Source organism: Eulemur rufifrons, chromosome 15 (genome assembly GCF_041146395.1).
Source record: "Eulemur rufifrons isolate Redbay chromosome 15, OSU_ERuf_1, whole genome shotgun sequence".
NCBI classification, from domain to species: Eukaryota; Metazoa; Chordata; class Mammalia; order Primates; family Lemuridae; genus Eulemur; species Eulemur rufifrons.
In genome coordinates, this window is record NC_090997.1 from 8,201,234 (window position 1) to 8,228,422 (window position 27,189).

Below are 27,189 nucleotides of genomic sequence, written 5' to 3' on the forward strand. Positions count from 1 at the left end.
TCTTCTCCTGGCCCTAGGCATTGCCAGGGAAGCCTCCGGAATATCTTTCATGGCTTTCATGAGAAGAACATACCCGCTAACAATAATTCTCCTTTCAATGTATAGCATGGAGTTTTAAAACCATTTGCACTTCTCAAATGTCCTTTCTTATTCATTCACATTTCTATTACAAATATATGAAACAAAACATTTTGGACAAATAGTTCCACAATATGCTCTAAATATTAAGACATATAATTTTCCATATTTTCCCTAAGTTTTTTACTTGGGATGTATTTGGAAGTTGATACCCTGAAAAACTCTTCTTCCATGAGATAGAAAAATGCAACTTGCTTCCCAAAGTCCAAATCTCCTTACATAAAAATCAAAATTATTAACCACAAGAACTAACCTGCAGACACGGGCTGGAAAATATAACTTTTGCCAAGAACGACACAGATATTGAGAATGATCTATCACTCTGATCCAATCAAGTTCATCCATTGATACTTCAATGAAGTATGAATAAGACCTGTCAATCAAAAGGAAAAAACAGGAAAAAAACATATTAAAATAATACAAAGCTATACTTTTAAAAAATGTTAAAAGCTACAGAAAAATAGAGAATTCGATAATTGTATTTTCTTATTTGACTTTTTGTTTTTGTTTTTGTTTTGAGAAGTAGTCTCACTCTGTCACCTGGGCTAGAGTGCCGTGGCATCAGCCTAACTCACAGCAACCTCAAACTCCTGGGCTCAAGCGATCCTCCTGTCTCAGCCTCCCAAGTAGCTGGGATTACAGCATCACGTCACCACACCTGGCTAATTTTTCTACTTTTAGTAGAGACAGGGTCTCGCTCTTGCTCAGGCTGGTCTCGAACTCCTGAGCTCAAGCGATCCTCCCACCTCTGCATCCCAGAGTGCTAGGATTATAGACGTTAGCCACCATGCCTGGCCAATAATTGTATTTTCTGCACAAATTCAGATAACAATGAAAGCTGTATACATGCCTCTATTGTAGCATTCACCCACAACGCATTGAAATTATCTCTCAGCTTGTGTGTCTGCCTTATCAAATAATAAACTGCTTGAGACAAGGACCATACCATATTTATCTTAATATCCCCAGGGTCTAGCACAGTGCTTGGCACTTATCAGGCACACAAAACATTGGCTCCTTTTCAAACATGGCCAGATGCCTTTCCCATACCACATTAGCAGATTAATAAAGCCATGAGAAAGGGAAAGAACAGAAAATAGGCAAGGAAGAGGCAGGCCTTCTCCCCATCCCTTCCCCGGCAATGTCCTCCACCTCCCCTCTCAGGAGGAAGGCCAACTTGGAATGGTTCCCCACAGAGGCCAGCTTGTCTCCTGCTACTTCTCAGTCTCCTCCCATCCCACACATACAAGCAGTCTGCAAAAAAAACAAATCACATGGGTGAAGAGATAATGCATGCTTCTTTTGGGTACAACTTAAAACTGCCAGCTAATAATCTGGCAGTAATGAAAACAGCCTATCATCTTCCTCTAGCCAGCTACCCTGGACCATTTCATGCTGGTCCCATACTCAACAAATCTATATTCCTCTGTCATGAACCAAATTTAAATTTGAGATGCAGTTATTGCTTTACTGTAATATCAACAGGAACAATCTCGGAAGATTTAGGTGACCATAAATGTCAGCCTGCAACCCACAGTTGTGGCCAGAAAAGGTCAGCTTATTTTGTGTCATCCCCTCATTTTCTACTGTCCCCTCACTCCCATTCATTTTATCGCTCAGTCTCAAACTGGTTATAACCTTTTATTGAACCTCTCTGGGTTATCAGTAATGCAGGATATAATTTTACAACATATCAGAATCTTTTTGGCTTAAGATTCTGAATTTTTCACCTTTGCTTAGAATGATAACAATTTCTGTGAGAAAAGAACAGTTATGCGGTAAAGTTAAGTCCCCTGTGAATGTAACGTACACACTAAAACAAAGTGGCCTATAAATATTTAACATCCTAGAAATGATAACTACTTTCAGTTTAAAACAGACTAACCTTTTCTTTTATTATTTTTATACTAATTTCATTATTAATTAAATGAGTGAAATATGTGAAGCTTTTAGAACAATGCCTACCATATAAAAGTAATGAAAGTACTATATAAGTATTATTATTATACTCTTATTAATCAGAGACTCTTGGAAATGAGATATGTGAATTAGCTCCACTTTGCCAATTAAACATCATATATCCAAAAATATATATACCAGGAAATGTATTCTTAATAAAAAAAGGAAACAGGGAGAGTAACCTGGGGACCGAAAGTACCCATGCACGTGGGAAATGCTGACTTCCCTCATACTTGGCTCAAATGGTGTAAAAGGCCAGGGGAGTGGCCGGTGGTGCTGACAAGAGAAACACATTACCTTGTAAAGTCTGCAGGGCATTGTCACCATTACTATTAAGCCCTTCAGGCCCAGACCTACAGAGGCATGAACAGTCTCTAGTTTCTGGGTATGGAGGGTCTAGGTCAATGATAAACAATAGTACAGGAGGCAGTTCAGTTCTTGGTCCCTCATACTGCTCTGGTACTACTGCCATCACGGATGGACCTGGAAGTGACAGTGGGTGAAAGTAACACAGTGCTAGAAGGAAGGCAGCATCCTGAAGCCACTGAGAAATTGAGTGGGTTCCCAGGCTGAAGCCCATCACATTTTTTCAAAAATCTGTTTTGAGGATGATGTCTATCCACACACTAAAAGACAAATTTTCTCTTCATCCATAGGATAAAATGCATCTAAAAAGTTATAACAGATGGGCACAGTGGCTCACACCTGTAATCCCAGTGGCTCGGGAGGCTCAGGACCACCTGAGGTCAGGAGTTCAAGACCACCCTGAGTAACATGGCAAGAACCCATATCTGAAAAAAAAAACTGAAAAACTTAGAAACATAGCCAGGCATGGTGGCCCACACCTGTAATACCAGATACTCGGGTGGCTAAAACAAGAGGATCCCTTGAGCCCGGGAGTTTGAGGCTGCAGTGAGCTATGACTGTGCCACTGCCCTCCAGCCTGGGCAACAGAGGGAGACCCATCTCACAAAAAGAAAAAGAAAGTTACAGTATCCAAAAGTAATGAATCAAGCAAATAAATAATGTTAACCTATATGGTAGAATACCAGATAACTATTAAAAATAACATTTTAGAGGAGTATTTTTAAAAGGGTAGAATGTTCACAATGCATAAATTATAAAATGAAGTTAGCTTTTTGTACATGTAATCTTTATTTTATAAAACTATGTTTATATAGGTTTCTGTTCTCTGTATGTCTCTACTTAAATAAAAACAGCTAATCAGACATATACAAAGACTGATAACAGGTGGTGAGATTATTAACAATTTTTATTTACTAGAAATTTTTATTTTCTTCTATGTGCTTTTCTATATTTTCTACAATAAACACATATTCATTACTTTTATTAGCAGAAAAAAACAAAAAAAAGTTATTTATTTTTTTAAAAAATATCTTTTAACTCTTTCCCCAGAACTAACCTTCAAGAGAAATAACAGAGTGATCACAAAGAAACAAACCATCAAAATCTGTAAAACCGAAATAGATGACCACAAACCTAGGTTGTCATGCTAACGACTCACCGGCTGTCCCGGTCCCACAGGAGTATCCGTATGTGATTGATAATGGATGGCTGACCTAGCTTAATTTCGATGCCTGAACGGCAGTCATCATCGATTGGGTGCCTAGAAAATCCATGATCCAAATCATAATTTTGAGTGTCACCATCTAATAAGGCAGACTTCAGCTCCCCTTTAACAACCTGGGCTCCATACTTCATGGTTGCAATGTTTTCTTCTGGTACTACAGTTAAAAACAGAAAAAGCAAGGTTAATGGTTACTTACTAAGTTATTCTACATTTTGGGGGAAAAAAATTAAATTTTAGAATTCTACAGTTGATTCCAGTATTTGCATTTAATTTAAAAATGGCATAGGCAAGTTTATGGGGATAGACAATACGGAATGTCTATGAGGATTAAGACACCACTTAGAGTTTAAATTTAATGTCACTATCACAGCCACAAAAGTACCTAGGGACTAATGTTATTTTTTAAAAGTTAATAATACTAAAAAAAAAGCACGTACTAGGACAAACAAATCAGCTCTGCTGAGTTCATTCTATTAGTAGCTTTAATTTAATATCTACTGAACAAAAATAGCATGTAAGATGACCTGTACTGGCCATCTGGACTGAGGACAATGTACAAAAGCAAAGCAAACAGGTCAGACATCTGACAACAGAAAGAAAAGGTTCCAATATGGCATAGCTGTTAGTTATACATGGACTGCAGAATCAATATAGCTTAAAGAAAAAGATTATGTTTAAAAGAAGATACATTTTTTCTTCACTTAAGAATTTTTAAAAATAAAAATTCAGTCTGTCATCAAAATCAGTATTGTGGTCATTAATAAATCCCCTCCCTCTCCAACATTAGATTTATTAAGTGCCAATTATCCCTGGGAAGGCCTAGATGCAAATTCTGCTTCACAGATCTGGACTCTGTCCTCCAGGTACTAACACTCTAAAACACACTCTCCATGGAGAGACGAGAGGCTGAATAATGTTAAGACTTTGAAGAGTCAGAGTTTAAACAGTGGCTCCATGTTTAATTAGGTGTATCACTTTGGAGAAGTTATCCTCTCTAAACTTCAATTTCTCAACAGGGCCGTATCTATCCCCCAGGTGTTTTTGTTTGTTTGTTTTAAGGATGAAATGAGATGATGCCTGTAAAGCACATAGTAAGCTCTAAAAAAATATAGCCATTACTATTACCAAACATATATTAAAAAGTACACAACAGGCCGGGCGCGGTGGCTCACGCCTGTAATCCTAGCTCTCTGGGAGGCCGAGGTGGGCGGATTGTTTGAGCTCAGGAGTTCGAGACCAGCCTGAGCAAGAGTGAGACCCCATCTCTACTAAAAATAGAAAGAAATTATATGGACAGCTAAAAAAATACATATATAGAAAAAATTAGCCGGGCATGGTGGTGCATGCCTGTAGTCCCAGCTACTCGGGAGGCTGAGACAGGAGGATCGCTTGAGCCCAGGAGTTTGAGGTTGCTGTGAGCTGGGCTGACGCCACGGCACTCACTCTAGCCTGGGCAACAGAGTGAGACTCTGTCTCAAAAAAAAAAAAAAAAAAAAAAAAAGTACACAACAGTAAGAGAACTATGCAAGTTTACAGACTATAAATAAATACTGGATTCTCACAGAACACATACATCTTGGCTGTGTGATTTGAATAGTGCAAAGTGTGAGCTATAATCAGGCTCTCAGGGAAAAAGATGGTAAGTAATTCATCACTGCAGATTTTTTGGAAAAAGAAAATTTTAATTTCAAATGAAGACAGGTAAAGAGAGTGGCTCCAGAAGAGGACAATAAATGCAGCTGAAAAATGGAAGCTGGGGTGGGGTTCAGTTAACTAGCAAAAGACTGAGACAACTCAGCAAAAACAAAACAATCCTAGTCACGCTCAACTTCTTACCACCAGAAGTTTAAATGCTATAGATTTATAACTTTCTAAGTTCTAGTAGCTTGTGATAATCACCTACAGTCTTCCTATTTAACAAATCTTACATAATGTATATTATTGCAAATATTAATTCCTTTGATTTACTCCTCATGATAATACTTTCAGTACAGTACTACTCTTATGTCCATTTTGCAGATGAGAAGTAGAGGCAGAGAAATGTCAGATGTACTTATTTGCCCAAGGTACCATAGCTAGCAACTAGCAGAGCTGAGATTAGAACCCAAGCAGTTGTCTCCAGGGGCCCTGTTTTTATAATAACACAATGCTTTGCAACCTCCCTCATGAAGGGTTTCTGAGGGATGAACATACCTTTCCCCTCTAACACCCACTTCCCTCTAAGGTTGCCTAAGACCCACAGGAAAGAAACCGATAGTCTGGTAGAGTGGAAAAAAAAAGTTGTACTTTAAGTGAAACAAACCAAGTTTAAAACTCAGGCATTATCACTCACTACCCCTGAGTGAGGTCTTTTAGTCTCTCTGAATCTGTCTTCTCATCTAAAAATAATACTTTGCCCAACCCACCTCACAGGGTTACTGTAAAAATTACACTACAAATAATATATGCTAAAGTATGATGTAAGTATAAAGCATTCATTCAGTCAAAAAGCACCTTCTGAGGACTCGATCTGTACCAGGTACTGTGTGAGGCATTGGGAGGGACTTAGTGAACTCAACAGAGATAGGCCCTCTCCTCCTGAGGCCTCCAATCTAGAGATGAAGCCCTTTACAAGCAAGCAAGCAAACAAAAACTTCCAATCTGTGTCTTTCAGGCATCACTGATACATAACGACTTGGTAAACATAAACATTTTTTCCCTTCTTGTTAGGTATAAAATATGGAGGAACAAAGTCTGCTGCTGCTGACCCCTGGAACTCTCTCCGCCAGTTCTGACGCCAGGAGTCAGGACTAAGCCAAAGGGGAACATCAAGCTTTCAGATTTATAAACTAATGTCACCTTTTGATTTTCTCTAAATATAAGCTTCTTAAGCACTGAAGTTTATCAAGCTAGGGAATAACATACTAAGCACAAGAATTTCAAGTGACTGCAACTACAGTCTAAAATGGAAATAAAATTTCTATCACAAGTTTAAGTCTTCTTTTGAAGTTTACGTCAAGAGTACTTGAGAACTTTTCTAACAATTCTTGATACAGATTCATTCCCTGAGAATATCTTTCACTTCAAAATGGTGAACATTTATACAAGTGGAAATTCTCTTATGGCAACTATAATTTGAGTATCTCACTGGATAAAAATACAACTGCAAACGCTTTTTGTAAAATCTATAATTAAGTGATGAATTTAATAGGAAGAGTGATCATGAGAAAATTCAAATCATAATAAAATGATTCAAACCATAAATATTCTCAGTGCCTGTGTCTGTTTATCAGTAAAGAGCTCTCAAAATATACAAAGTTGTAGGGATTAAACAAGATAGCAAATGACAATCATAATATTTTTACACTTGTAATTTTTAATACATTTTACAAACATTAAGGAAAAAAATTAAGCTTTGAAGCTCTACAGCTAGGTAGAAACAAGCCAATTAGTAGAAAGAAAAACTAAGGAGAAATGAAGGAGGAACTGCCCCCAGTTACAGAGGCCCAAAATCTGAGTGGTGCTGGGTTGATTACCCTGTTTTTTTCTTTCATTGCTTTATGTTCTTAATCATCTTTTATCAAACTCTCTATTACATGTAGATTGAGATGGTTGAATTCACCTTGATGGATTATTAGGATCCAGACTTAGTTCTCTGCCCACTACAATCTACTTACCCAATTCTGTCACTTAAATCATCTTCTACTCCCTACCCTGACTTCCCCAAAGAATGTATGGATCCTCTTTTCCTGTGAATATTCCCCAAAAACCCTGGCATTACAAATGACTTTCTCAATTACTCCTATCATACCTTAACTTTCCCCATTGTCCTCATTCTCTGCAGGCCTCCTTTCCACATTGGACAGTATGGGTACTCAGACACACCACAGAATGGAGATAGAAAAGCCAGGCAGGAGAACCTCTGGAACACCACTCCCCTCGAGAGACACAAGACCAGCACTTCGGTCCAGCTCTGGCCCCGATTTTACTTGGTAATTTAGGAAAGTTGCTTGGAAAGACCACAGAGCTGAAAGGGCCGTCAGCCAACTCATTCAAACAAGAAAAATGTCCCAAGCTGCCTCCTATGTGCTGGTCACTGTACTAGACTCAACCTTCTGGAGCTTACCATCTAATGAGACAAGAGCACATATATAGACATTAAATGCCTCCACGGAGGAAAACTTATTAGAGATGATTTATAAACCCCCTACTTTAGAGATGAGATTTTCCTACAGTTGGCAAAACACAATAGTATTAAAAGTCAAAGAGTTTTCAAAGTATTAAAGGTTCGTTACTGTTATTACTGTTTTTATATGACAGGTGAGACAAATTTAAAGTCTAGTTTAGAACCAAGGGATGGATTCATTCAGTCACTCGTTTATTTAAAAAAAAAAAAAAAAGTCTAGATTCAGGCACTGTGCTAGGTGCTGGAAAAACACAGACAAAAATACATAATTACAGGCCTCCAGAAGCTCAGTCTAGTAGGAGTCTAGGCAAATAAACCAACAATGATAATACCACAGTGGCAAGCTTCTCAGTCTGAGGAATGGAAACTACAGGAATAAGTACAGGATAAAAAGGACAGATTTAAACACATACAAACACATACACACACAGACACACAAACCAATAATTTAATTTAGCAGTCCTATGAACAGATTGACTTTTACTCAATAAGGAAATCGTGAGGATAGAATTTCTTATATGCTCCCTACTATAAACATGCAGAAACAAGAAATTACTGTTCTTTCCCAGTTTAAAATCTGAGATGTACAAAACAAAGTATAACTCAGCCTTAATAGAAAAAGCACTAAACTTCAAAACAGAAATATCTCCACAACTAAGATAAAGCTAAAGGTCTTAACATGGTACAAGTAGTTCAAATATCTTAAGGAAAAAAAACTTTATTAAAAAGTTAATTCTCTTTCCCCAACTGTACACAAGAATGCTCATAATTATATATGCATAAAACTAGTCTAAACTACCTTCCAGAAAGACCAATCATCACAGGTAAGTTAAAAACACTTTTTGAATCCTCTTTTTTCTTTTTTTTTTTGGCTTAAAAATTTTTTTTATTATTTTTTTTTATTTCAGCATATTATGGGGGTACAAAAGTTTAGGTTACGTATATTGCCCTTGCCCCCCTCCCCCCCATCAGAGTTTCAAGCGTATCCATCCCCTAGACAGTGGTCTTTTCTTTCTTAAAGGGGGGAAAAAACTCTCTTTGATTTAGTAAAAGCCTCAGGGTATGCATCTTTAAGAATTAAACTTTCCAGTAACCAATGATAATGAACTCAAAGAAAGAAAAAGCATTAGTGTCTATGTCTCAGCATCAAGATAGAACCTTTCTACATTTCATGAGAAGTCCCCAAAGACACAGAACCTATACCCAGGGAAGAACAACAAAAAATTCTGTCAATAATTTCAAAATAAGCAGACCTATCTTTCCAAATCAGCTCTGAAATTTTAGATCCTTTTTTTCTAACAGTGAAGAAATCTGATTAAAGAAAATAATGATATGAATGTTTAGATAACATTTACTTAGAAAATAACCTGTTTTTTAAGGATCGGATAGGAAAGTGTTATGCTTCCTTAGTATTTATATAACTATCCATATTCTTTTTTTTTTTTTTTTTTTTGAGACAGAGTCTCACTCTGTTGCCCAGGCTAGAGTGAGTGCCGTGGCGTCAGCCTAGCTCACAGCAACCTCACACTCCTGAGCTCAAGCGATCCTCCTGTCTCAGCCTCCCGAGTAGCTGGGACTACAGGCATGCACCACCATGCCCGGCTAATTTTTTCTATATATATTTTTAGCTGTCCATATAATTTCTTTCTATTTTTGGTAGAGATGGGGTCTCGCTCTTGCTCAGGCTGGTCTCGAACTCCTGAGCTCAAACGATCCGCCCACCTCGGCCTCCCAGAGAGCTAGGATTACAGGCGTGAGCCACCGCGCCCGGCCAATCCATATTCTTTAAAAGTCAGGAAAAGCAGACTGCTCTTTAATTATTACTCAAGTTTAGAAGTTGGATAAAAGATTTCCAAACATAATATAATCTCTTCCTAGCGCTCCCTATAAATTACTTCAATATGAAGAATTTAACCTTGGTGAGCAATAATCTCAGTATCATTCCAGCACTGAGTGCCTCAGCTGGCTGAGTACTCCTTTCCACAACTAATCCCATGGATATATTATAAGCCAGGTCTTACACTTATACTGATCAGCTGATCAATTTCAAGCTACCAGTAACTACGTAAAATGTCCAAAACATCTCCTTAATCCTGCAACCATGTCCCACACCTATTCCTATAATGAATCCAGTTCCAGGGCCCTAACAGCACCTCAAATCAAATATAGAGCAAGAAAAGAGGAAAAAGGAGCTTATATAAGAGAAGATATGACAATGAAGATCTGGAAAGTCTGAAATTAATAACATCTTGTTACCTCTCCAACCTCTATCCTCCTACACTTTATCCAAGTCTGACCCTCAAACCAGTACCACTCTCTAGCAATTCTAATTTCTGCATGGATCTCTTCCAAACTGTTCCCTCTAGCTACCATACACTATTTCTCTATTACCTTTCAGCCCAATTCACAAATCAGAGAGGCAGCACATTATATATATCTTCTATTTTTTCAAACATTCATAGCCTCATTCACTGTGCAGCCAGTCTTCTGTGCAGACGACTCAACGACTCACCACAATTCATATACAAAAGTTTTTCTCAATTTTCATTCTCCTTGACCTCCCAGCATCATGATATACCACTGACCACCCTCATTCATATAAAAGCTCTCTCCTCTGGTTGGCCTCAGTAATTCTCTTCTAACCCAAATATCTTCTCTCCTCTCCAATTCTTCTTTCTCTACCTTAAGTCCCCTGGCTCTAGGTCTTCTCCAAGTCTCAGACTTTGATCCTTACTTCTTTCTCTATATTCTAGCCCAGATTTCTATACTTTTATCACCAGCTTTGCTTTTATCTATACTTTTATCACTTTTATCTATACTTTTATCATTAGCTTTGCTTCCTAAACACCAGTAATGTGTTGCTATTTCCCATTAGACATTTCTTCTCGCATTCATTCACCAAGCATTCACCAAGTACCTGCTATATGCTATTCACTGTGTTAAATGTTGAGGATACAAAGATCAATAAGGCCTACAAAGATTATCTCTGCCTGCAAGGATCAAAGACAAGTAAACAAAAATGTTTAAAAACGTGATAATTCTCACACAGATATACAGAGATGAGGAAGAACACATCAGTAACAATAATATGGTAAGAATGGCTTTCTAAATTGAGCTCACACATATTATTTGCACACATGTCAATTAATTCTTATAACAATGCTAGGAGATATCAAAATTAAAGGTAAAACTCCTTAAGTAATTTAATACCAGATCATACAACTAGTAAGTGACTAGATCAGGATTTAAGGTCAAATTTATCTGGCCTAACACCTATACCATTCTTCTATGCCCAGTGAAAAGTAATCTAGATCTGATGAGTTAGAAGTCCAGGTTAAGGACATCTATTTAAGATCAATCAGTATTTCAAAAGAGTGTTTGAATCCATGGTCAAGAAGAGATCACTCAGGGAAGTAACTAGCATGAGACAGAACTTACAACTTACATGCCCCAGAAATCCTCAAACTCAATGAATCTAAAAATAAGCTCAGCATCTTCATCAAAGTACTGTTATTTCTTAGACTCTAATACACACCTATTTTTCAAATTTTAACATTTTTGAAACTGGGAAGTAGACATCATAGTGTGTCATGGTTTAATTGGCAGTATTGTTTCCTTTCTTAGTGGTACATAACATAACGGTGCCTCAGAATTTATGGTTTCCTAGATTTGATAAAATATGGTAACTTTCTCCTAAACTTAATCCCCAAATTTAAATCTGTTGAATCATCAGGATCTAATTTTTTTCCCATAATATCCCTTCTATACATCCATTATTTTCCATTTTCCCTGCCATCAATCTAGTTTAAGGTTATATCAATTGTGCAAAAATTAAATACACCACCTCACTGGTCTCCCTGAATCCAGTTTTTCCCTATTCCAAATCCTCAAGCCCAGCATCATAGATCAATCTTTCAAAACTACCACTGTACACATGCTACTCTCCCTCTCTTGAATTGTCTCCTCACTGCATATAAAGGAGATTATAATCTAGTTTCAAAGACTTCCATAATTTGGCCTGAGCTGACCTTCACATACTTTCTTTGTTATTAATTAATATAAGCCTTCTACTCTAATCAAGCTCTTCTATTCATGGTGCCTCAAATGCTCTAACCTCTCTCTCTATTAACCTCACCAGTCTTCCCATATGAAATTCACCCAACCCTGATGCCATTCCAATCAACTGTCAAGGCTCAACTCAAGTTTCATAACCCCCATGAAATCTCCCTCCATCATTCCAATCACTTCCTCTTCTGAAGTTCCATAACATGTACCCTCCTGAATACTGTTGTATTTAACTTTTCAAGGCAGTTATGACTTATTTCCACAATGAAATTAAAGGATAAAAGGCAGAGACTATGTTTTACATTTATGCAGCATAGTTTAGTGGCTAATTACACAGCCTCTGGAGCCAAACTACAAGGGTTTGACTCTCAGCTCTGCATCTTTCTGTGTGACCTTGGGGAAGTTACTTAACCTCTCTGTGCTTCCATTTCCTCATTTGTACAATGGAGTCAAAAATAATACCCACTTCAAAGGGGTGTTCTGAGAATTAAACAGTCATGTAGGACCTGTTCTTGATACACAGTAAACCCTTTAAAATTGCTATTATTTTCAGTAATAAGAAAAATCACATTAAGTGGTGATAAGTGTTGGAAATGCTACATAAGTGTTAGCTACACTATGTATGTTACATAAATGTTAGCAATGATTGTTGTTATTTAGAATCTACACGCTCATGGTACCTAAAATAGTAAGTATCCAGCGCATACTCAGTATTTATTTGATGAAGAAACTGGAAGAAAGATCTTAGTGTGAGCAGAAGGTTTTCGGGGAATTGTCTATTTCTGACATTCTGGGGAGCAGCTGGAGAAATCTGTCCAGGAATGGCAAGAAATATCTATTTTGCAGTCTACAAAGGCAATGCAATCTCAGATGGAATTAACAGGAAAATGATAGGCACAGAAAGATATTCCATAGGAAGCAGAGCTATATATTCATAGACCTATATATATCATATATACCTGTACTATAGTTTTGTAGTTGAGAACAGCATAGATGCAAACAAAACTTCTTGGTAAGTTTAGGATAAATAGGTACTTACTGAGCATGCCTCTATAATTGAGGTCCATATCCCGGCTCTCTGATCGTACTTTAATAGCATCCAGAATGGCATCAGGAGACAAAAGTCCCGAAGGCCTCACAACATTCAGAAGTTCAGTGAGGCTCATCAGAGGCAAACGCACAGCCTGCATGATTTCAGCATGATTCTCCTTTGAATTGTGTTTACACCAGTTTAACAAGGCTAGGAAAATATCTTTTTCAGGAGCTGCAAATGAATCTCTTAATACGATGTTTAAAAGTGCTGTCTGAAAAGGATAAAAAGGTAAAATTCCAGTTATTATGAAGCTCAACCATGTGCATGATCAATCAGAAAATCTTACAGAACTGCAAGTATGACTTATATTTAGCCAATTAACTCTTTTTGACCCTCTTGTTTCTTTCTGCTTCGTGCTCATTATGGCTATGTGAATAACAGGAGAGGATGGTAGCACCTTTCTCTCCTGGTCAAGCATCTTGTACCGCTACATCAAGCATCTAGTATTTCCAAACACATTGGCACCTGTCTTTTTTTAAAACAGCAAGAAGAAAAACACCAAAGTAAGGAGCTGTCAATACGTGTTCTTCAGGAAGAGTGTACATTTTTAAGTCAGTAAGATACATCTGGCATTTAAAATTCAAAACCTTTTGTTCCACAGTATTACTGCACTATCACATTTTTGGTTCTCAGATCTCCAAACTGACCTCCAGCAATACTGGTACAACCCTCAAAAAACCTTGCCTTTAAAAATTAAGTAGGACAATAAAAATCATAATCTACACTCAAATAAAGATATATAGCTTTCCAATAGGTTTTCTCATTAGAAATATCCAGATTCTAGGAGGAATACAAGAGAAAGAGAGATAACCACCACCCAGAGTTCAGAGAAATATTTGAACAAAATAGTTTTATTCTAGCTGTAATAGTGAATTTTGAGCCAGCAAAAAAAAAAAAAGCAGTGACTTAAAGACATCCAATGATGCATCAGATCTCCTTTATAAATTTTCCCTCTTGTTATAAGAAATTAGTTGCACTCTCTGTCAGAGAAAAACAAAAGCAAAGGTAGTACGCAATACCACAACGGATCCTATTCAACTATCATCACCTTGAAAACAACCACCCAGCAACATAGTCTCTTCTGCATACAAAACTTACCGGAAGAACCTTAAAAGAAAACAGAAGCATTCGGCCTCTGTATTATATGATTTAGGGGCCCAGCAGCCAGATGCAAGTGGCTAAACCAGATAACCTCCTCAATACCAATGATTTTTATTTTTTTTATCTTAGCCCATTGCTATATTTCTACTGCACAGGTATAAATAAAATAATGCATGTCTATAAATTACTTGTAGACAAATGACACACCTTAGAAAGGGAGAGGAAACCTTCACTTGAGAGCACCTCCTGAGCATTCCTGTCCATGAACATGCAGCACATACAAGTTAACTTGGGAAGCGAGTAGAGACTGGCAACATCAAAAGTCATACAGACATTCTGAATGTTAAGTATGGTACAGAGATACTCAGAGGTAGAATCCTCCAGCTCTGGAAATCCATATTTATGAGCTAGGCTCAAAAAGTCCAGCAGCACCTCTTCCTTCTCATCTGTCAGCGTCGCCCGCCCAGTGTAGATGTATTTGAGTAGCATTGTGAATGCGTCTGCAGTGGTGTCTTGGAGAGGGATTTCTGCTTCAGGCTGAGACTCTCGCATTCCACCATACAGTAATGCTCTGCACAACAGAGAAGAAACACGTGAAGGAAACCTCAAATAGGATTTGTTACAAAACATAGGAAATAATGGTTATCAACATTATATATAAATCTGTCTAATGGCACAAAGATTCAGGTGAAGATATGCAAAGCAATCATTTTTTGTTTGTTTGTTTTCTGTTTGTTTTTTGAGGCAGGGTTTCACTTTGTTGCCCTGGGTAGACTGCAGTGGCATCAACATAGCTCACTGCAACCTCCAACACCTGGGCTCAAGCAATCCTCCTGCCTCAATCTCCCCAGTAGCTGGGACTACAGGCACATGCCACCATGCCTGGCCAATTTTTGTTATTTTTTGTAAAGATGGGGTCTCACTATGTTGCTCAGGCTGATCTTAAACTCCTGGCCTCAAGAGATCCTCCCAAGTTGACCTCCCAAAGTACTGGGATTACAGGTATAAGCCACCGCACCTGGCCAAAGTAATCATTTTAAATAATTCTCCAAAGAAAGCAAGAGGGATGATTTTAAAGCTATTATGAATTAATCCTATAAACAATTAAATTAGTTAGATATTTTGAGAGCTCAAGATATGTAATAGACATTAAATAGAAAGATGATGGGTGCAGGGATGGACACCTGTGGTCCTAGGTGCTCGAGAGGCTTGAGCCCAGGAGTTCGAGTCCAGCTTGGGCAACATAGCAAGACTCTATCTCTAAAAAAAAAAAAGGAAAAAAAATGCTAAATAGAAAGATGAAAGTGATCTTTCAAGAGGAACAATGAAATCAATATACAGATGTTAAAGGTCAATAAGGCAGTTTAAAGAGTAAAACTCTATAGGAAACATAAAGTCAGAAAAAAACAGTTAAATGCCAATCTGATATCATTCTCCCCATCAGCCTGGCAGAAATTAAAAAATCTGTTAATATCCAGCGCTGCTAAAGCAATGGGAAAACAAGTTCTTTCAGGCACAGCTTTGAGAGTATATATAAATGGACACCTCTTTTTGTAAAGTACTCTAGTAATAGATATTCAAATCTAAAATGTGCATACCCTTCAACTCAGTAATCTCTCTTTTAGGATTCAATTCTAGAGAAATCATACAGTAAAGAAATGTATAAGAATATATACTGAAACAATGGAAAAATCTAAATGGACATCAATAGGAAAATGATTGAAAAACTGAGATTCTGTGCAGCCATTATAAAAATCAAGGGAGATCAATATGTACTACCTTGGGAAGATGTTCAGGATATAATAGGCAAGTAAGTCAAACTGCAGATCCATATGTACTGCACAGAAAAAAGGGTATAACCACATACTTATATGTGTATGCACATATGCATATATAGATATCCATTTAAATCAAGAAAAATCAGAGAAAATTTATATTAAACTGTTAACAGCAGCTGTCTCTGGGGAATGGTATTAGATGACTGAGGGGGGAGGATTTTCATTTATTACTTTATAAATTAAAAATGAAATTACTGATGGGATTATGGGTGATTTGATTTTTTTTTTTTGTCTTTCAGATTAAAAAAAAGTCCTACATTATTGCTTATCTGTTAATCTAAGAAATGAAAACTAGACAATCCAGTCATGTAATGAATTTGAATTGCTTAGTCTATTAGTCTAGGAGGAATAATATGAACCAATCAAACCTCAAACCTGTCAGGAAAGAAAGGGTAGCCAGAAGAGGACAAGGAGTACAGAAAGAGAAAGAAGGGTAGAGAACAAGAAAGATTTCAGTGACAGCAAGACAATGGGAGTAAGAAAGACATTTTCTCTGTTCCTAAGATTCTCATGGAAGGGCCAGCGTTTCAGGGGTGACCTCCACACCTGCCTAGAACTTCTCCTACTGTCCCTCAGAACCTGGCATTCTTGCTTGCCTGAGGAAAACAGGTGAAACCACCCAGCAAAAGATTTATGCATATGCTGAGCATACCTCTTCACTGAGTTATGTTCTGCCTAAAAACACCCATGAACGTTTTCATTGGTCCAGAGAGCATCTAACCATACCTTAAAATTACGAAATTAAAGAACTACTCCTTGCTGGGGAGACCTCAACAAGACTTACTCCCACTCCAGTGTGATACATGGTCTTTATCTGAATTCTCAATGTTTTAAAAGTGGTTTTGACGAGGCTCCCTTGGAACACTAAATATGAACCCCCAACTTCAACAAGAAGACAAACGCAGAAGTTCAATGTTTACTGTGAAAAATTCTCTCCAGCACAGTTAGCTTGTCCTTTCCAGGGAATCCATAGGCTCTTTTGACAGCACTTAGGCCTCTTCTGGCTGCTGCTGACAGTTAACTTTCCTTTGCACACGAATAGTGTTGGCAATGAGAATCTGTCTAAGATAGCATTGGTAATGACTCTGAGCTTATCCTAGTGAGACATTAAATATTACAAACATTCAATAACCACAAAGACATCGGGAACAAGGTCAATAAGCGAGGGGAGTATATTCCATTCACTCAGTATGATCTTCAAATTTCTAAAAGTATTTGAGTTTCTTTTAAGAGTATACTGATATCCACATACAGTTGTTTCAAGTTAGTTTTTAAAGAGGGCAAGATATACGTCATTAACAAGTATTAAACATAAGGCTGAAAAGTTCTGACTTAATAAAGAATGGACGCTTAAAAAACATTTTAGTAGTAATGATTGGACCAAAAGTTAAAAAAGGAAAAGAAACACAAAATGAAAAGTGTGCAGAGGACAGAGGCTGCTAACAAATAATGATGAGACCAAGGCCAGATGTCTTTGGCAGAGGTGACGACTAGGAGGAATAGGAGAACGTTAGCCAGAACTCTTAACAGAACTCTTTTCTAAGCTCCTGGTTTCATCTACAGCAAGATTTTACATGTAAAAGATGGGAAGTTCTAAAAATGTTCATAAGAAACTATAGGAATTCTAGCTAAACAGTAAATATTTCTAAAAGACACACTTTACTACATGTGTGACTCTAGGAGTTGCTGCTTGGCTGTCTTGATTAATTCTGATTATAAAAATCAGATGGCAGTTTCCACTGGAAAGTAACTGAAATTTTCTCTAAGCTATTGGCATCTCCATCTTAGATATTGAGTTTCCCAGGCATATCTATAACTCTATGAACCATCTTTATCCTTGAAAATAGAAAATGGCCCATTATCAAGAATAAAATATGAGTCTATTGACTATCAATGATGATTCCCTTTTAACTAATATCAGGTAAAATGTAGAGTAATTAGAAATCAGTTTAATACTTACAATCCTGGAAATTAAGAGTCCAAGTGATAGACAATAGCTGATATAAGTGGGATTCTTACACTAATTAAATATATAAATATTTTATTTAGTCTTATTTTTAACATAACTATGAAACTTAGTCTCAATCAATACTTAAGTTTCTTTTAATTTGGGATTGTCAAACTGAGTATCTTCGATGGATCTGCTGGGCTACCGAAAAGTCCTGGACGTCAGTAGTCTTAAAACAAGAGGTATACATGTCCATTAACAGGTCTGGAGGTCAGTCTACCTATATGATAAGAAGCCTACCTGCCAGTAAGTCAGTTTAAGTCCCATTAATCATCTACTGTGAGAAGGTGAGGGCAACAAAGACTCAGCCTGAGAAACATTCTGGAGACCTTGAAAAATGGTTGATTGGGCACTATCTGGCCTGGGAAGCCTTCTAACCCCTTAATTCTAAGATGGCTTCTAAAGGAAAAAGTCATTCTCAAAAAATAACAAGTCTACAAAGATGAAATTCTTATATATGTTGAATTGAGAGACTTCTAGAGTTTGTTGTTATGCTTGGTTGCATATTGTTCCTAGAGGAGAAAATACCAGCATTTTTTAAAACTGACTTGAATCTTCAAAAAAGTATTACACACTTACCGAAAATAGTGGCACCTGGCTGCTAAAATTACCCTGTGGGCAGGAAATCGTTTCTTTTCCACAACAAATGTGACGTCACCATATTCTTCCCCAATTAACAAGGCACCAATATGTTCAGACAGAATGTGCACATGGTCAATTTCCCCCACTGCAGTAAAGGGGCGAAGAGGGTGGCTGTTACTCATCTTGTAGAGCTGATGATAGTCGCTGATCTATTATATAAAGAAGGGATAAGAGTTAGTGCGAGGAGAGGAGTACCCTTAGAACATCACATACCATAAACATAGCTAACAAAAAACTTAAAGTGCTTTTTAAAAAAATGACATGACAGAGAATTAATCATCAATGGAATCTTTATTAACCTATTTATTCTGAGATGCAATTCAGCCTGCTTCCATTAACTCTACTACCTTCACTGCCGTATCACAGTAGGAGAGCAAAAATGTCAGGGTCTTCAAACACTAATAGCACTTGAAGCCATCATAATCTAGAAAATTGAGCCCCAATACAGGTCCCATATTCTTTACAGTACTTCAGGAAAAGGAAAATCAACAACCAGAATAATTCCTCTTTTACACAGAAATATTTAGTGCATGGTTGGGTATACCCATAGAAAAATCATTCAGGCACAGATCTAGGCCTAAATTACAAACAGAATAAATGAAGGCAACAGATTTCAAATAAAAGGTTTTGATCTGAAACCATGTGAAATATTTTACAAAAAAAAAAAAACTATAATCTTCTACAGCCACAAAAATCACTCAGCATTTATCAATTAAAGTTTACCAGCAAAAGAACAACTCCAACATTTTTCTCAAGACTGTAACTTCCATTCCAGACTTGTGGCTCTGATGATCAGGTTGCCAGTGTTTACCAGAACATCATTACATTTTATCTCATTTACAGGTATGTAAGCTTTTGTATGTAATACCTTTCTACAAAATTAACTGAAAATCAAAAGGCTAAAACTTGATTAACAGCTTTACAGGTTAGAAAGGGGAGTTATGTTCTCCGAAAGCTAAAAATGTCTATTTTAAAATCCATAATGTACTTGCAGGTGCTGCTTTGACAAGTGTAAGTAACCCAGCAAGTGGGTCAGAGTCTTTGCTAGCATTCGGGTGCCCCAGGTGGAGAGGTGGCTGACCACTCAGAGGTAGGCAGCTACCCGTCTGTTGCACCAGAGACTAGGGGAATTGAGCCAGATATGCTCTCTCCACTAGACCTCCACACCTTTTTGAACTCTCCACTTGAACCACAATTAAAGGTTGAGTAGCTCCTAATCTTTAACCTCCACGTCCAGATCAATTAGCAAAGTGTATCAAAATCGTCTTTCTCCCCTTCCACTGCAGTGGAAGATCTTCCTGGACCAGGTTCCCAAGCTGCCTGTTCCAGTTAACCTGTTACCACGTGCCACCCTCAAGAAAAGGGAGCAACAGCCAGTGACCAAGATGCAGAACATGGAGGAAGAGCTAGGCAAGGAAACATACACCCCAGGGAAGTGAGCAAACTCCTGGTTCCCTCTAGTAAGAGCATCAGAGGCCTAGCAGCATGCTCCCCTCATTGCTAAAGCCCTAAAGGTGGAATTATCTGCAATCCCCTGTGTATGAAAGACAAATTCAGCTTAACAAGATCTATTTAGGAGCATGAGCGAGTAATGTGTGTTACAATAGTCTAATGTGTAATACAAAATAGTCTAACACAGGATTTGGAAAACTTTCCGTAAAGAGTCAGATCTAGTAAATATTTTAAGCTTTGCAGACTATATAAACTATGTCAAAACTATTCAACTCTGTTGTGGGAGCCTAAAAGCAGTCATCGGCAATAAGTGAATGAACATGGCTATGTTCCAATAAAACTACTACTAGAAAAGAGCTAGATTTGGCCCACAATCCATAGTTTGCGAACCCCTACTCTAACATGGGATGAAGGACTGACTGTACGCTAGACAAGGATCAGACTGGGGTTTTGGGGTATGTTTCTTGCTGGGTTACCCAATCAATGTTCAAATTAACACGGTCATTTCGTATGTCAGCCAGAAAATTCTGAAAGCTGCTGGAACCTGACTTCAAAATCTTATTCCTCTTCAACAAAAACTCTCACATCACTATCCAATACAATATTTCAATGATAGCACATAACTCTAAAAAAAAAAAAAAAAAACCAGACTCTTTCCTGACTGAAAGAATGCAATGCATATACCGAGTGAATACATTCTCTGGTATAATATATTTTCTCTTAATGTTTTATCCAGGTCATGGCTAAGACTCAGATCATTCACTAAATGACTCAAGAGTCATGAACAATGATTGATTTTTGGTTAACCAGCTCAAAAGGGAAATTTATAATTCTTCAATGGATACATCATAAACATTAATTCTACATATGTAAATATCTATCTTAATAGGTTCTCCAGGTCTTCACTTCTCAATACATATAATTTCATTTTGCTAAATTTACATGTTAATTATGTTTTTCCAAATGGCGACATAAAGAAAATATTGCTGGGTACAGAAAGTAGCCACTTAGTATAGAATAAACATAATTTTTATTTGCTTATAGAAATAATTTTAATTACACCAGTGATTCTCAATGAGCTTACCATACACTGAAATCACACAGGGAGCTTAAAAAAAGAAGAAAAAAAAAGATGCTGAGTCCTCCCCCTCAGAGACTCTATTGACCTGGTCTGGAAAGGGCCATTGAAATTCCCATTCTGAAGTGGTTCTAATGAGCAGCCTGGAAAACAGACACTGATTTAGACTTTTGTAGGCTCATATCCTTTATCCAGTCACACAGTATACAAACAAAATATCCACTGAAAAAATTTCATTTAAGATGTGATTCTATTTTGAGTCTTATGGCAAAGAGACAAATGGTGCTAACAAAGTGACCAATGCCACGGCTTGTATATAAAAAATGGGTATTTTTTTTTCACCAATGGGCTAGATTATCTACAAAGTAATAGTTTGGGTCTACCCACTTGTACAAACAAACAAAAAAAGCACGTTTTAGAAACCACACATTAATAAAATTAATTTCTTAAACCACCAATTTTAACTTGATAATAAAATTAGAGAAAATATTTTTAAAGTTCATGGAGTAAAACTGTATATTGAACTGTTTCTTAAGCTTTAAAAGTTATTCTATAATTAACTACATATGTGATCCTGTGACAAATATTCTAACTTTCGTGAGATTGTTTCCACACCGGTAATGACACGGTTACAGTAGATAATTATTTTTTTAAGTTACATTTTATAACTAACTACTACCTTTTAATATTTCTTTGTTTTGCCCTGTCATATAAAATCAAGATGCTTCAGCTAAAAAACAAGAACATTTAAAATCAAAGTTTATGAAGAGAATTGGAAGTTCTGAAGTTTGTACAAATGCATTATTACTATGGTAAATAGTCCCAAAAACAGCTGCCATCCATTCCTTTTCTTTCCCTATACACACACATCCCCACTGAGAAGTGGATTCCATTTCCTCTCCCCTTAAATCTGGGCTGGCCCTGGACTGGCTTTAACCAATAGAAGTGAGGTTCTGGGCTTAAGCCTTAAGTTAAGAACACTTGGCAGCTCCTGAAGCTTTTGCACTTTTGGGAATCCTAAGTTGCCCCAACCATGATGGAGAGGCCACATGGAAAGCAACGGTCCTGAGACTGCATGGAGAAGAACCAAGGAAACCACATGAAATGAAAACCAAGGCCCCTGACGTATGATTCTAGTCAAGGGCTTCCAATCTGCTCACAGCCATCTGAGCCATCCTAGTTGAAGGGTAGATATGGGAAGATGGTCTAACCCCTGGAGATACCACATGGTACAGATATAAGCCAACTCAGCTTGGCCCTGTTCAAACTCCTGACCCACAAAATTATATGAAATATAAAACTGTTACTTGTTTCAGTCATTAAGTTTTAGAGAACTTTGTTATATAGCAATAACTAAAAGAATTATTATATAAAAGTATTTCATTTTCTTTAAGAATTTCACAACTGCCAGCAATTTTAAAATTAGTACACAAGAACATGTACAGTCAACTTTTAGTCACCTATATAAAGGGGAAAAAAATAAAAACAAAATAAACAAAAAATTCCAAGGCACATTAACAAAAAATAAAAATAATTTATAACTGAAATTAGTTTTCTGTGTTAGTGAACACATTTATTGAGTATCCACCATGAGCCAAAAGCTAGGAAGATATCTAGAATGAGATAGATTGGGCCCATGTTCTCCAGAAGCTTCTAATCCAGGACAGCATCTCCCATGAGATGCTGAAAGCTTCTCAGAAATTTTACTTAAATAATAAAGACACAGCCTATAATGAGAAGCTGAGAAGTATTCACTCCATCAGTTCCCAATCTAATATCACAATGTTTCCTATTCCTTTTTCTAAGAATGGGGATTATCTGTTTGGTTGGAAAGGTGGCTGCTGAGCTTGGTGTGGAAAAAGAACTTCAGTTACTGAAAGAAGGAAAGCTCTGAAAGCTGCTCAGTCTCTTCAAATGTGAAGATTCTATCGGTACTGTGTCAGGGGTCCCCAAGACCACCCCCAGGTTCAATGATTCATTAGGAGGACTCACATGACTCAGCACACAGTTATGGTAGTCCCCCCTTCTCCATGGGGATATGTTTCAAGACCCCCAGTGACTGCATGAAACTTTGGATGGTACCAAACCCTGTATATACTATGTTTTCTCTTTTCTTTTTTCTTAATGCTATTTTTTTCAATCTAATAACTGAGACACTGGACAAAGGGATGATTCACATCCCAGGCAGGACAAAGCAGGATAGTGTAGGATTTTATCATGCTACTCAGGATAGTGCACAATTTAAAACTTATGAACTGTTTATTTCTGGAATTTCCCACTTGATGTTTCCAGACCTCAGCTGACCACAAGTAACTGAAACCGTGAAAAGTGAAACCGCAAATAAGGGAAGACTACTGTAATCATATGACTGTGATTTATTTCAGCAAAAGCATACAAAGCAAAATCAGCAAAGGGAAAAAAGTACATGGGGCAAAGTCCGAGGGACATCAGGTACAAGCTTCCAAGGGTCCTCTCCCAATGTTGTCACAGTAGACATGCTTAATTATCCCAGCAACAAGTTGTGACAACACATGTGTAATGCTGCCAATCAGGAAGCCCGTTAGAGACTCAATGCCCAGGATTTTTCATGGGGGCTGTTCATGCAGGTAGCTCCTGCCTGGCATGTATCCAAATTCCAGACTCCCAGAAGAAAAGCAGGTGTTCAGTATAAAGCACACTGCTTGTGCACACAGTTTAGGCACAGTGTGTCATTCTTATCAGTTAATGGAGAGAACCCTTCCAAAATTTAAGCTCCCAGATGCCAAACAAGGGCCAATGTTGCAAGCAAGGCTTTCCAAAGAAAACACTGGGCTCTGAGTATGCAGAAAAGAGTTCAGTCCTGCTATGTGAACTCTTTTCTGCATAGCTCCAGAAACAACCAGGGGATCTAATAACATTAGCAAAAGCACTGAAAACACAGAGTCTACCTATCTGATGTACTTATGTAATCTTTGACTTAGATAGGAGAAAGGGATACTCTATCTGCCCAAATGTATTCCTGACCCCTGACCTCCCAATATGCCAGATTCAAACAGATTTATCAACAAGTTTCCACAAAATGTCTAGGATTAGATAATTTCAATGTTATTTTAAGTGTTCTGTGCACATGGGAAGAAGTAAAGTTTTCTGCTTCTTCTTATGAAGCCAATATAACGCTGACACGAAGATGCAACTATTACCCATACGCTCAAAAGCCAACATAAATGAAAAAAATGCTACATAAAATATTGGAAAACAGAATTTAGTAGAAGGATTTGGGGCAAAGTGGGTCAATTCCAAGAAGGACAGATGAATATTAAAAAAAAAATAAGCCCACAAATTAAAAGGCCAAAGAAGAAAAAATCATATAATTAGCTCAATAAAAGCTAAAATACCTTTTAAACATTCATTACAAAGTTTATTTTTTTTAAGTTTTAATTGAATGGGAGGAATAAAAGAATACTTCTTTAGCTTGAAACACACACATACACAGCCTAACTGTAATCTATGTAAGCATCTGGTAAATAACAAAACATGAGAAACATTCAGAAACAAAGTTCAGAAATAAGACAAGGATGTCTATTCTTACGATTTTTAACATTTTTCAGGAACAAAAGACGATGCAATTAAGAAAACAAAATTAAAGGATTAGGAACCAAGGAGGCAAAATAATCATTATTTGCAGATGATTGCCCACATGAAAAATCCATCATGAGAATCAACTGAAAAAATATTACAGAAAATAAGAGAGATTCACTAGGGTGACCACAGAAAATAATTATGTGAAAACATATACTATTCTTCCATGCCAAAAACAACTAGCTAAAAAATATGAGAAAAAAGATTTGCAATTTATAACTGCAAACTACATGCAATACCTAGGAATAAATCCACAGGACATGTAAAGGAAATTATAAAACTCTATTGAAGGATTTAAGAAAAATAAATGAAGAAGCATACATTGTTCGGGAATAGAAAGATCCAATATTGTAAAGAGATCAATATTTTTAATTTACCATGGGTTGTATCAGGAGATAACCCATCGTAAGTCTAGGACTATCTGTATTTATATAAATGTAGCATTTCAATGTAATGGAGGAAAATTTGGATTCTTTTCCATAAAAGACGTTGGCTAAAAGTGATCTACAGATTCAATGCAATCCCTATTAAATTACCAACATCATTTTTTACAGATATAGAAAAAATAATTTTACACTTTGTATGGAACCAGAGAAGACCCCATTTAGCAAAAGCAATTTTAAGCAATAAGAACAAAATGGGAGGTATTAATTTACCAGACTTCAAACTATACTACAAGGCTGTGGTTAATAAAACAGCTTGGTATTGGCACAAGAACAGGGACACAGACCAGTGGAACAGAATCGAGAATCCAGATATAAAACCATCCTCATATAGCCATCTAATCTTTGACAAAGCAGACAAAAACATACTCTGGGGAAAAGAATCCTTATTCAATAAGTGGTGCTGGGAAAACTGGATAGTCACATGTAGAAGACTGAAACAGGACCCACACCTTTCAGCTCTCACAAAAATCAAATCACAGTGGATAACAGACTTAAACCTTAGGAGTGAAACTATTAGAATTCTAGAAGAAAATGTGGGAAAGACTCTTACAGACATTGGCCTAGGCAAAGAATTTATGAAGACGACCCCAAAGGCAATCACAGCAACAACAAAAATAAATAAATGGGAACTAACTAAATTAAAAAGCTTCTGCACAGCCAAAGAAACCGTCACAAGAGTAAATAAATAGACAACCTACAGAATGGGAAAAAATTTTTGCATGCTACACATCTGATAAAGGACTGATAACTAGAATCTATTTAGAACTCAGGAAAATCAGCAAGAAAAAATCAAACAACCCTATCAAAAAGTGGGCAAAGGACATGAACAGAAATTTTTCAAAAGAAGACAGAAGAATGGCCAACAAACATATGAAAAAATGCTCAACATCTCTAATCATCAGGGAAATGCAATTCAAAGCCACAATGAGGGCCGGGCGCAGTGGCTGACACCTGTAATCCTAGCACTCTGGGAGGCCGAGGCGGGTGGATCACTCGAGGTCAGGAGTTCAAGACCAGCCTGAGCAAGAGCAAGACCCCGTCTCTACTAAAAATAGAAAGAAATGCTCTGGCCAACTAAAAATATATATAGAAAAAATAAGCCGGGCATGGTGGTGCATGCCTGTAGTCCCAGATACTCGGGAGGCTGTGGCAGTAAGGATCGCTTAAGCTGAGGAGTTTGAGGTTGCTATGAGCTAGGCTAACGCCACAGCACTCACTCTAGCCCAGGCAACAAAGTGAGACTCTGTCTCAAAAACAAACAAAAAAAAAAAAAAAAAAAAAAAACCAAAAAACCCACAATGAGATATCACTTAACTCCAGTGAGAATAGCCTTTATCAAAAAGTCCCATAACAACAAATGTTGGTGTGGATGCGGAGACACAGGAATACTCATACACTGCTGGTGGGACTGCAAACTAGTGCAACCTCTATGGAAAGCAATATGAAGATAACTTAAACAGATACAAGTAGACCTACCATTTGATCCAGCAATCCCATTATTGGGCATCTACCCAAAAGAACAAAAGACATTCTATAACAAAGATATCTCCACCCGAAGGTTTATAGCAGCACAATTCACAATCGCAAAGATGTGGAAACAACCCAAGTGCCCATCAATACATGAGTGAATTAATAAAATGTGGTATATGTATACCCTGGAGTACTACTCAGCTATAAGAAACAATGGTGATATAGCACCTCTTGTATTTTCCTGGAAAGAGTTGGAACCCATTCTACTAAGTGAAGTATTCCAAGAATGGAAAAATAAGCACCACATGTACTCACCATCAAATTGGTTTCACTGATCATCACCTAAGAGCACATTTAGGAATAACATTGATCGGGTGTCGGGCAGATGTGCGTGGGGGAGGGGGTGGGTGTATACCTACATAATGAGTGCGATGTGCACTGTCTAGGGGATGGACACGTTTGAAGCTCTGACTCAGGGGCGGGGAGCAAGGGCAATATACGTAACCTAAACTTTTGTACCCCAAC

General features: G+C 37.3%; 1 protein-coding gene across 3 annotated transcripts in view; it reads right to left on the minus strand.

Moving 5' to 3' along the window:
• Positions 1-27,189, minus strand: part of BTBD9 (BTB domain containing 9) — a 386,775-nt gene that overhangs the window by 330,758 nt on the left and 28,828 nt on the right. For all 3 annotated transcript variants that reach the window (XM_069487430.1, XM_069487432.1, XM_069487431.1), the window contains exons 2-6: positions 18,538-18,749; positions 14,320-14,683; positions 12,958-13,222; positions 3,623-3,842; positions 392-511 (exon numbers count right to left, since the gene is read on the minus strand). In XM_069487430.1, the coding sequence (XP_069343531.1) occupies positions 392-511; positions 3,623-3,842; positions 12,958-13,222; positions 14,320-14,683; positions 18,538-18,722 (1,154 nt within the window). In that variant the 5' untranslated portion in view covers positions 18,723-18,749. The remainder of the gene's footprint in view (positions 1-391; positions 512-3,622; positions 3,843-12,957; positions 13,223-14,319; positions 14,684-18,537; positions 18,750-27,189) is intronic.